Source organism: Hyla sarda, unplaced genomic scaffold (genome assembly GCF_029499605.1).
Source record: "Hyla sarda isolate aHylSar1 unplaced genomic scaffold, aHylSar1.hap1 scaffold_558, whole genome shotgun sequence".
NCBI classification, from domain to species: Eukaryota; Metazoa; Chordata; class Amphibia; order Anura; family Hylidae; genus Hyla; species Hyla sarda.
Genome location: NW_026610570.1, coordinates 95,001 through 107,181, shown reverse-complemented (window position 1 = coordinate 107,181; position 12,181 = coordinate 95,001). Strand labels below are relative to the sequence as shown.

Genomic DNA, 12,181 nt, shown 5'->3' with positions numbered 1-12,181 from the left:
CTGTATGGGCTCCTCTGGGTGCTGCTGTATGGGCTCCTCTGGGTGCTGCTGTATGGGCTCCTCTGGGTGCTGCTGTATGGGCTCCTCTGGGTGCTGCTGTATGGGCTTCTCTGCGTGCTGCTGTATGGGCTCCACTGGGTGCTGCTGTATGGGCTCCTCTGGGCTTCTGTATGGGATCCTCTGGGTGCTGCTGTATGGGCTCCACTGGGTGCTGCTGTATGGGCTCCTCTGGGTGCTGCTGTATGGGCTCCTCTGGGTGCTGCTGTATGGGCTCCTCTGGGTGCTGCTGTATGGGCTCCTCTGGGTGCTGCTGTATGGGCTCCTCTGGGTGCTGCTGTATGGGCTCCTCTGGGTGCTGCTGTATGGGCTCCGCTGGGTGCTGCTGTATGGGCTCCACTGGGTGCCTGAGAAAGTCTGCTCTAGAAGAAGGCTCCCCTGTACCCCTAGGACTGCAGCTTCTAGTGGACCATAACACCATACTGCAGCGACCAAACCTCAATCATTTGTTTCATAATTTATATTCCCTTATTAGGGTGAGGGGTAGACTATAACCACAAAAACCCAAGTGCCCAAACCGGCCCTATCAAACCCTAATAAAATGTAAAGAAGACGTCCAGTGAAGGATCCGCAGGATAGGGGATAAGTGTCTAATCATGGTGGCTCCAACTGCTGGGACCCCCTGAGATCTCCCACATGGGGCCCCTGGTTCTGCTGAGCTAATGCGCGTTTTGTATCCAGCTTGTCAGCAGGTCGAAACACACCCCCTCTATTCACCTCTATGGGACGCTGTGTCTCCGCCTCTCTCATAGACATGAATGGAGGGGGCGTGTTTCCACCAGATGAGGGGATTTTTTTGATGGACAAGAGGTATGTGTGATTAGCCTACAGGCTACAGTCCGGAGACTATACAGTTAATATATACCATGGAAACAGTCACAGCCCTCCCGACGTGTTTCAATCTAAAAGAGCTTCATTAGATGTCTGGGCTTATGATGCTTATGATTAACTGTATATCCTCGGCACTGCAGCCTGAAGGCTATTCATACATACTTACAGCCAACCATCCAGTGCCAGCCAATGTAATGGGTGGAGAATTGTACTGGCACTCCCCGCCTTTAGCACTGGTATCCATTCAGGTTATACTTTGGATTCCGTGCCAATATTAGTCATTTTTATTTTGGATGTTGTTCATTTTTTTTTTTGGGGCCATACAAGGGAAGTTTTATTAGGGTTATATAGGGTTTTATTAGGATTATATAGGGTTTTATTAGGGTTATATAGGGTTTTATTAGGATTATATAGGGTTTTATTAGGGTTAGATAGGGTTTTATTAGGATTATATATGGTTTTATTAGGGTTATATAGAGTTTTCTTAGGGTTAGATAGAGTTTTATTAGGATTACATAGGGTTTTATTAGGATTACATAGGGTTTTATTAGGGTTATATAGAGTTTTATTAGGGTTAGATAGGGTTTTATTAGAGTTATATAGAGTTTTATTAGGGTTATATAGAGTTTTATTAGGGTTAGATAGGGTTTTATTAGGGTTAAATAGAGTTTTATTAGGGTTATATAGAGTTTTATTAGGATTATATAGGGTTTTATTAGGATTATATAGGGTTTTATTAGGGTTAAATAGGGTTTGATAGTGTGGGTTTAGGCACTTTGGTCTTTGTGGTTATAATGCACACCCCCGCCCTGCCATCTTCTGTGTTATGGGGTGATGGTTGGACAGTCCCGCACCTACCTGAGATGTAATAACAATCATCTTCCTCCTTCTTCCACATGAGGTAGGAGCCGGAGCGGTTCTCTTCCTGCAGCAGATAGCGCTTGGCATCTAGTTTTGTCATGGATCCAAAATACCAGCTGGAAATAAGAAGAAGAAGACTTCATGCCGTGTTGTGCCCCTATAGTGCCCAGTAACATCCACACATAGACCATGGATAACCGGTTATGGCTGAAGGAGAGTGGTCCTCTGGTATACCCTATGATGGTATCTGGTATACCCTATGACGGTATCTGGTATACCCTATGATGGTATCTGGTATACCCTATGATGGTATCTGGTATACCCTATGATGGTATCTGGTATACCCTATGATGGTATCTGGTATACCCTATGACGGTATCTGGTATACCCTATGATGGTATCTGGTATACCCTATGACGGTATCTGGTATACCCTATGATGGTATCTGGTATACCCTATGATGGTATCTGGTATACCCTATGATGGTATCTGGTATACCCTATGATGGTATCTGGTATACCCTATGACGGTATCTGGTATAACCTATGACGGTATCTGGTATACCCTATGACGGTATCTGGTATAACCTACGATGGTATCTGGTATAACCTACGATGGTATCTGGTATAACCTACGATGGTATCTGGTATAACCTACGATGGTATCTGGTATAACCTACGATGGTATCTGGTATAACCTACGATGGTATCTGGTATAACCTACGATGGTATCTGGTATAACCTACGATGGTATCTGGTATAACCTACGATGGTATCTGGTATAACCTACGATGGTATCTGGTATAACCTACGATGGTATCTGGTATAACCTATGACGGTATCTGGTATACCCTATGACGGTATCTGGTATAACATATGATGGTATCTGGTATAACCTACGATGGTATCTGGTATAACCTATGACGGTATCTGGTATAACCTATGACGGTATCTGGTATAACCTATGACGGTATCTGGTATAACCTATGATGGTATCTGGTATACCCTATGACGGTATCTGGTATACCCTATGACGGTATCTGGTATACCCTATGACGGTATCTGGTATAACCTACGATGGTATCTGGTATAACCTATGATGGTATCTGGTATAATCTACGATGGTATCTGGTATAACCTACGATGGTATCTGGTATAACCTACGATGGTATCTGGTATATTCTACGATGGTATCTGGTATAACCTATGATGGTATCTGGTATAACCTATGATGGTATCTGGTATAACCTATGATGGTATCTGGTATAACCTATGATGGTATCTGGTATAACCTATGATGGTATCTGGTATAACGTACAATGGTATCTGGTATAACGTACAATGGTATCTGGTATAACCTACGATGGTATCTGGTATAACCTATGATGGTATCTGGTATATCCTATGATGGTATCTGGTGTAACGTACGATGGTATCTGGTATAACCTATGATGGTATCTGGTATAACCTACGATGGTATCTGGTATAACCTATGATGGTATATGGTATATGCTATGATGGTATCTGGTATAACCTACGATGGTATCTGGTATAACCTACGATGGTATATGGTATATCCTATGATGGTATCTGGTATATCCTATGATGGTATCTGGTGTAACGTACGATGGTATCTGGTATAACCTATGATGGTATCTGGTATAACCTACGATGGTATCTGGTATAACCTATGATGGTATATGGTATATGCTATGATGGTATCTGGTATAACCTACGATGGTATCTGGTATAACCTACGATGGTATATGGTATATCCTATGATGGTATCTGGTATAACGTACGATGGTATCTGGTATAACCTATGATGGTATCTGGTATAACCTATGATGGTATATGGTATATCCTATGATGGTATCTGGTATAACCTACGATGGTATATGGTATATGCTATGATGGTATCTGGTATAACCTACGATGGTATCTGGTATAACCTACGATGGTATCTGGTATAACCTACGATGGTGTATGGTATATCCTATGATGGTATCTGGTATAACGTACGATGGTATCTGGTATAACCTATGATGGTATCTGGTATAACCTATGATGGTATATGGTATATCCTATGATGGTATCTGGTATAACCTACGATGGTATATGGTATATGCTATGATGGTATCTGGTATAACCTACGATGGTATCTGGTATAACCTATGATGGTATATGGTATATCCTATGATGGTATCTGGTATAACCTATGATGGTATCTGGTATGGGCTCTTATGGGCTCCCGTAAATTTTACAATGTTATTGCCTAAATAACAATGTGACCTACATATCAGAACATATTATATAACAGTCCCTGAAGACCAAGATTAAGGTGGGGACCCCAGTATGGGAGCACAGGGCAGCTTCGGGCCTAGCGAGGGGTAGGACATATCTCTCTTCAGCTTTAGTTCGGACTAAGGTTTTATGCCATCCAGGAAGTTAGATAAGATCATTATATGTCCAAAAGTATGTGAACCCCTCTAGTTTAGCTATATAGCAGGTGCATGAAATCCAGCACAGTGCCATGTACTCTTCATAGATGATCACTGAGCTCTTCCATATGACCAATGACTGTACAGCGGCAGTGTCCTAGACTGCGGTCCTCACCATTAGTCAGTTCATGTCTGATATGACAGATCTACCCCGGTCACCTGGAAATGCCGTTATTGGGGAAGTGGAAGCATCGAGGAGTAATATTAGCTCAGCTCTGATGTGATGGACCAGGCAAGGTCTCCTGGCTCCCATTAAATATCACCTATCCTCTGCACTACACTGTCCCTAATGGTGGCATCAGCAGAAGAACTGGGGCATGAGGCAGGTGGAGCAGCACTCAAGCCTAAGATCACATAGGCACAATGCCAGGCGTCTACTGGAGTGGTGTAAAGCATGTCATGACTGGGGTCTGGAACATCTGCACCAAAGCATCTGCACCAAAGCCACTCACATGGCCCTACACCAACTGAAGCCATACACAATGCTAGGCGTCTAGTGGTGTAAAGCATGTCATGACTGGGGTCTGGAACATCTGCACTGGAGCCTAACATCAGCATAAACAATGCCAGGCGTCTAGTGGGGTCTGGAACAACTGCACTGGAGCCTAAGATCCTCATACACAATGCCAGGCGTCTAGTGGGGTCTGGAACATCTGCACTGGAGCCTAAGAGCCGAATACACAATGCCAGGCATCTAGTGGGGTCTGGAACATCTGCACTGGAGCCTAAGATCAGCATACACAATGCCAGGTGTCTTCTGGAGTGGTGTAAAGCAAGTTATGTCTGGGGTCTGGAGCAGTAGTTATGTCTCCTCTGGATTGATGAATCATTTCTAACTATCTGAAGATGAACAGATCTGGGTTTGGTGGACATAACCTAGAATGCACCTCAGCCGAACCTTCTCCGTCATTAGGACCTGACCTCCAACCTCACAATGTTGTGCAGAGTCTTCCCAGGGGAGCAGAACTTTATAGAAACACAAAAGGAAGGAAAAATTCCATTTTATGTTCATGGTTCTGGAATGTGACGTCCAACAACCTGAAATGTTGCAGAGGTCTGACAGTGGATCAGTAAAGATGAAGGCGATGAGGACCGAGGAAGACTATGCTTTATGGTGACATCACCACAAATAGGAGGACCAAGGAAGATTATGCTTTATTGTGACATCACCACAAATAGGAGGACCAAGGAAGACTATGCTTCATGGTGACATCACTACAAATAGGAGGACCGAGGAAGACTATGCTTTATGGTGACATCACTACAAATAGGAGGACCAAGGAAGACTATGCTTTATGGTGACATCACTACAAATAGGAGGACCAAGGAAGATTATGCTTTATGGTGACATCACTACAAATAGGAGGACAAAGGAAGACTATGCTTTATTGTGACATCACCACAAATAGGAGGACCAAGGAAGACTATGCTTTATGGTGACATCACTACAAATAGGAGGACCAAGGAAGACTATGGTGACATCACCACAAATAGGAGGACCGAGGAAGACCATGCTTTATGGGGACATCACTACAAATAGGAGGACCAAGGAAGACTATGCTTTATGGTGACATCACTACAAATAGGAGGACCAAGGAAGACTATGCTTTATGGTGACATCACTATAAATAGGAGGACCGAGGAAGACTATGCTTTATGGTGACATCACTACAAATAGGAGGACCAAGGAAGACTATGCTTTATGGTGACATCACTACAAATAGGAGACCAAGGAAGACTATGCTTTATGGTGACATCACTATAAATAGGAGGACCGAGGAAGACTATGCTTTATGGTGACATTACCACAAATAGGAGGACCAAGGAAGACTATGCTGTATGGTGACATCACTACAAATAGGAGGACCGAGGAAGACTATGCTTTATGAGGACATCACTACAAATAGGAGGACCAAGGAAGACTATGCTTTATGGTGACATCACTACAGATAGGAGGACCGAGGAAGACTATGCTTTATGGTGACATTACCACAAATAGGAGGACCAAGGAAGACTATGCTTTATGGTGACATTACCACAACTAGGAGGACCAAGGAAGACTATGCTTTATGGAGACCTCACTACAGAAAGGAGGACCAAGGAAGACTATGCTTTATGGTGACATCACCACAAATGGGAGGACCAGGAAGACTATGCTTTATGGAGACCTCACTACAGAAAGGAGGACCAAGGAAGACTATGCTTTATGGTGACATTACCACAAATAGGAGGACCGAGGAAGACTATGCTTTATGGAGACCTCACTACAGAAAGGAGGACCAAGGAAGACTATGCTTTATGGTGACATTACCACAAATAGGAGGGCCGAGGAAGACTATGCTTTATGGGGACATCACTACAAATAGGAGGACCAAGGAAGACTATGCTTTATGGTGACATCACTACAGATAGGAGGACCAAGGAAGACTATGCTTTATGGTGACATCACTACAAATAGGAAGACCAAGGAATACTATGCTTTATGGTGACATCACCACAAATAGGAGGACCAAGGAAGACTATGCTTTATGGTGACATCACTACAAATAGGAGGACAAAGGAAGACTATGCTTTATGGGGACATCACTACAGATAGGAGGACCAAGGAAGACTATGCTTTATGGTGACATCACTACAAATAGGAGGACCGAGGAAGACTATGCTTTATGGTGACATCACTACAAATAGGAGGACAAAGGAAGACTATGCTTTATGGTGACATCACTACAGATAGGAGGCCCAAGGAAGACTATGCTTTATGGTGACATCACTACAAATAGGAGGACCAAGGAAGACTATGCTTTATGGTGACATCACTACAAATAGGAGGACCAAGGAAGACTATGCTTTATGGGGACATCACTACAAATAGGAGGACCAAGGAAGATTATGCTTTATGGGGACATTACCACAAATAGTTCCAAACGCTGAGCAGCGGAGTACCCCTTTAATGATGGGTGTAATATGAATTTGTTTGCCTAATGTACTTACCTCCGAGAACGTCTTTTCGGTTTTTAGTCACGTGAATAGGTGTAATCCAATGTGATTGGTGATGGTGAAGCACGCCCCTATTTAGTCTTACGAGGCCCGATGAAGCACTAATAGTGTGAAACAATAGCCGTAGCCTCTTCTCCTACATACCCCCTGCATGTCTCCCCCTGTTAAGAGGTGAATACGTCTGTCAAGTAAAGAAGAAGTCACGAAGATTTGGCGAGTTGCCGTCTCTTTATTCTTCTGCATTATTGGATTTGTCATGACGAACGTTACAGACCGAGCACCACTATACTTCTAGACATCTGCAACTATATCACACACATCACCCATAGAAGTCCACTAGTGGCAGTGCCGAATAGTACTTATCCAGTGAGAGGGATCGGTGATCGTCATACGGGATCGGATCTAATCCTAGATCAGTATTAAATCCTTGTACCACATGATACTTCAGATAAAGTCTTCAGAGGGCACTGAAGGGTGAGCGGGAACTCAATACTATAGGCAGGGGCGTCGTCAGGTGGGGGGCTAATGGGGCTCTAGTTCCGGGTGTAATGCTAATAACCCTCGGTCTCACGGGGCCGATATAATTTTTTCCTTGGTCACGCCGCTGCTCACTGTTTTAAATTGTCTGCGGCGCAATGGCGCAGCGGCCACTTTACAACAGTGAGCCTGCTGGTCGGCCCGGGTCTTGTGTGGGACATCATGCAAGTGACGTTCCTCCGCATACCCGTGCAGGAGTACGTCAGTGACGTCACACATCAGTCCGCCGCCGCCGGAGATAAGCCAGGTGAGTGTCTCTCTGTGTTTGTGTATCTGTGTGTCTACCTGTGTCTCTCTGTGTGTGTCTGTTTCAGGGGGGGGGGGGGGGGGGGGGGGGGTCTATGCTGATGTGGGGAAACTACCTAATGCGGGGAAACTACCTAATGTGGGGAAACTGCCGCCTAATGTGGGGAATCTATGCTAATGTGGGGAAACTGCTACCTAATGTGGGGGAACTGCTACCTAATGTGGGGGAACTATACTGCCTGGGCTTTCTAGGAGTTGTAGAGGCACCTTGGTTGTAGAAAAAACACTGCATTGAAAGGCTTCCAGGGCAGTGTTCCACAATTAGGGTGCCTACAGGTATTTCAAAACTACAACTCCCAGCATGCCTAGACAGCCAAAGGCTGTTTGAGCATGCTGAGAGTTATAGATTTGCAACAACTGAAACTGGTTGGGAAACACTCACCTACTGTCATACCGGGCTACCTAACTTATCTACATACATGCCTACCTAACTGCCTAGCTACATACCTGACTACCTACCTAATTACCTAAAAAATGGCTTCCTAACTACCTACCTACATATCTGAGTACTTGGCAACCTACGTGCCTATTTTTACTGAGCGGGTCACCAAGAGGGCTTTTTTTTTTTTAATAGTATGGAGGCCTATAGATGGGGAGATTGTGTAGAGGAGGGCACTGGGAAAAATGTGGAGTCTAACATGTTCTGCAGATGCCAAAGCGATGATGTTTTGGAGAAGAAGCTGTCATGTTGGTCTTATCCGAATGGAGAAGAAAAGGAAAGAGGATGCCGCTGATCAGAAAAGACGCCATCTGTGAGTCCCTAGATGTCATTTTATGGCTACATTCACACCTGTGTATTTTCTGCTGCAGATTTGCCTTAGTAGATTTTGCTGCCCACTGACTTTAAGCGGTAGCAAAATCTGCTACAGCAAATCTCCAGCAGAAAATACACAGGTGTGAACGTACCCTTAATCACTAATGGAGTCCAACTCCAAGGTTCAAATGTTCATATTAAGGCTGAAGATTTATTGCACCATATAACATAAAGTGCATTTTTTATGGTGCAATAAATCTTCAACCCTGATTTGAACACCGAAACCTTGGAGTTGTGCTGTTACTTTCTTTGTCTTTCTGTACTGTGTACAGCTGGTATCTACCTCTATATGCTCCTGTATATAATCGCTTATATGGTATACAGATCCTGTGTACAGCTGGTATCTACCTCTATATGGTCCTGTATATAATCACTTACAGGGTATACAGATCCTGTGTACAGCTGGTATCTACCTCTATATGGTCCTGTATATAATCACTTACATGGTATACAGATCCTGTGTACAGCTGGTATCTACCTCTATATGGTCTTGTATATAATCACTTATATGTTATACAGATCCTGTGTACGATCCTGTGTACAGCTGGTATCTACCTCTATATGGTCATGTATATAATTACTAATATGGTATACAGATCCTGTGTACAGCTGGTATCTCCCTCTATATGGTCCTGTATATAATTACTTATATGGTATACAGATCCTGTGTACAACTGGTATCTACCTCTATATGGTCCTGTATATAATTACTTATATGGTATACAGATCCTGTGTACAGCTGGTACCTACCTCTATATGGTCCTGTATATAAGCGCTTATATGGTATACAGATCCTGTGTACAGCTGGTATCTACCTCTATATGCTCCTGTACATAATCGCTTATATGGTATACAGATCCTGTGTACAGCTGGTATCTACCTCTATATGGTCTTGTATATAATAACTTATATGTTATACAGATCCTGTGTACAGCTGGTATCTCCCTCTATATGGTCCTGTATATAATTACTTATATGGTATACAGATCCTGTGTACAGCTGGTATCTACCTCTATATGGTCTTGTATATAATAACTTATATGTTATACAGATCCTGTGTACAGCTGGTATCTCCCTCTATATGGTCCTGTATATAATTACTTATATGGTATACAGATCCTGTGTACAGCTGGTATCTACCTCTATATGGTCCTGTATATAATTACTTATATGGTATACAGATCCTGTGTACAGCTGGTACCTACCTCTATATGGTCCTGTATATAAGCGCTTATATGGTATACAGATCCTGTTTACAGCTGGTATCTACCTCTATATGGTCCTGTATATAATCACTTACATGGTATACAGATCCTGTGTACAGCTGGTATCTGCCTCTATATGGTCCTGTATATAATCGCTTATATGGTATACAGATCCTGTGTACAGCTGGTATCTACCTCTATATTGTCCTGTATATAATCACTTACATGGTATACAGATCCTGTGTACAGCTGGTATCTACCTCTCTATGGTCCTGTATATAATCGCTTATATGGTATACAGATCCTGTGTACAGCTGGTATATATCTCTGTATGGTCCTGTATATAATCACTTACATGGTATACAGATCCTGTGTATAGCTGGTATCTACCTCTATATGGTCCTGTATATAATCACTTGTATGGTATACAGATCCTGTGTACAGCTGGTATCTACCTCTATATGGTCTTGTATATAATCACTTATATGTTATACAGATCCTGTGTACAGCTGGTATCTACCTCTATATGGTCATGTATATAATTACTTATATGGTATACAGATCCTGTGTACAGCTGGTATCTACCTCTATATGGTCCTGTATATAATTACTTATATGGTATACAGATCCTGTGTACAGCTGGTATCTCCCTCTATATGGTCCTGTATATAAGCGCTTATATGGTTTACAGATCCTGTGTACAGCTGGTATCTACCTCTATATGGTCTTGTATATAATCACTTATATGTTATACAGATCCTGTGTACAGCTGGTATCTACCTCTATATGGTCATGTATATAATTACTTATATGGTATACAGATCCTGTGTACAGCTGGTATGAGAGTGAGAGGGCACTCGCTACTATAAGAGAAGGGTGAGCAGGCACTCACTACTATAAGAGAAGGGTGAGCAGGCACTCACTACTATAAGAGAAGGGTGAGCAGGCACTCACTACTATAAGAGAAGGGTGAGCAGGCACTCACTACTATAAGAGAAGGGTGAGCAGGCACTCACTACTATAAGAGAATGGTGAGCGGGCAGTCACTACTATAAGAGAAGGGTGAGCAGGCACTCACTACTATAAGAGAATGGTGAGCGGGCACTCACTACTATAAGAGAAGGGTGAGCGGGCACTCACTACTATAAGAGAATGGTGAGCGGGCACTCACTACTATAAGAGAATGGTGAGCGGGCACTCACTACTATAAGAGAAGGGTGAGCGGGCACTCACTACTATAAGAGAAGGGTGAGCGGGCACTCACTACTATAAGAGAATGGTGAGCGGGCACTCACTACTGTAAGAGAATGGTGAGCGGGCACTCACTACTGTAAGAGAAGGGTGAGCGGGCACTCACTACTATAAGAGAAGGGTGAGCGGGCACTCACTACTATAAGAGAATGGTGAGCGGGCACTCACTACTGTAAGAGAATGGTGAGCGGGCACTCACTACTGTAAGAGAAGGGTGAGCGTGCGCTAACTTGTTTGGTGTCATGTGACTTTAGTAGACATCTTTTTATCTCTCTCTTTTTCGGTTCACCATTTACTACTTTAGTCTTCTCCTTAGCATTAGATTCTTGGGATACACTTTTTGGATTTCGGATTCACAGTTTGCTTTAGGCTGTAATTCCTGGATACATTTCACCTGATGATGCTTCAGTATTTATCATAACAGGGTATCTCAGCCTCCAGCCCTGTTAGGTTGGCTTGTTGGTGCCCACATACACCAGGCACATGTCCAAATAGTCCCTCACTTGCCCCAGTAGTCCCTGACATGCCCCAATAATCCCTCACATGCCCCAGAAGTCCATCACATGCCCCAGTAGTTCATCACATGCCCCAATAGTCCATCACATGCCCCAGTAGTCCATCACATGCCCCAGTAGTCCATCACATGCCCCAGTAGTCCATCACATGCCCCAATAGTCCATCACATGCCCCAGTAGTCCCTCACATGCCCCAGTAGTCCCTCACATGCCCCAGTAGTCCCTCACATGCCCCAGTAGTCCCTCTCATGCTCCAGTAGTCCCTCTCATGCTCCAGTAGTCCCTCACATGCCCCAATAATCCATCA

General features: G+C 43.6%; 1 protein-coding gene across 1 annotated transcript in view; it reads right to left on the bottom strand.

The window, feature by feature from the left end:
* LOC130339920 (tyrosine-protein kinase SRK2-like) overlaps positions 1-12,181 on the bottom strand; it is a 55,910-nt gene that overhangs the window by 38,591 nt on the left and 5,138 nt on the right. The window contains exon 2 of the mRNA XM_056554102.1: positions 1,747-1,865. Within this exon, the coding sequence (XP_056410077.1) occupies positions 1,747-1,865 (119 nt within the window). The remainder of the gene's footprint in view (positions 1-1,746; positions 1,866-12,181) is intronic.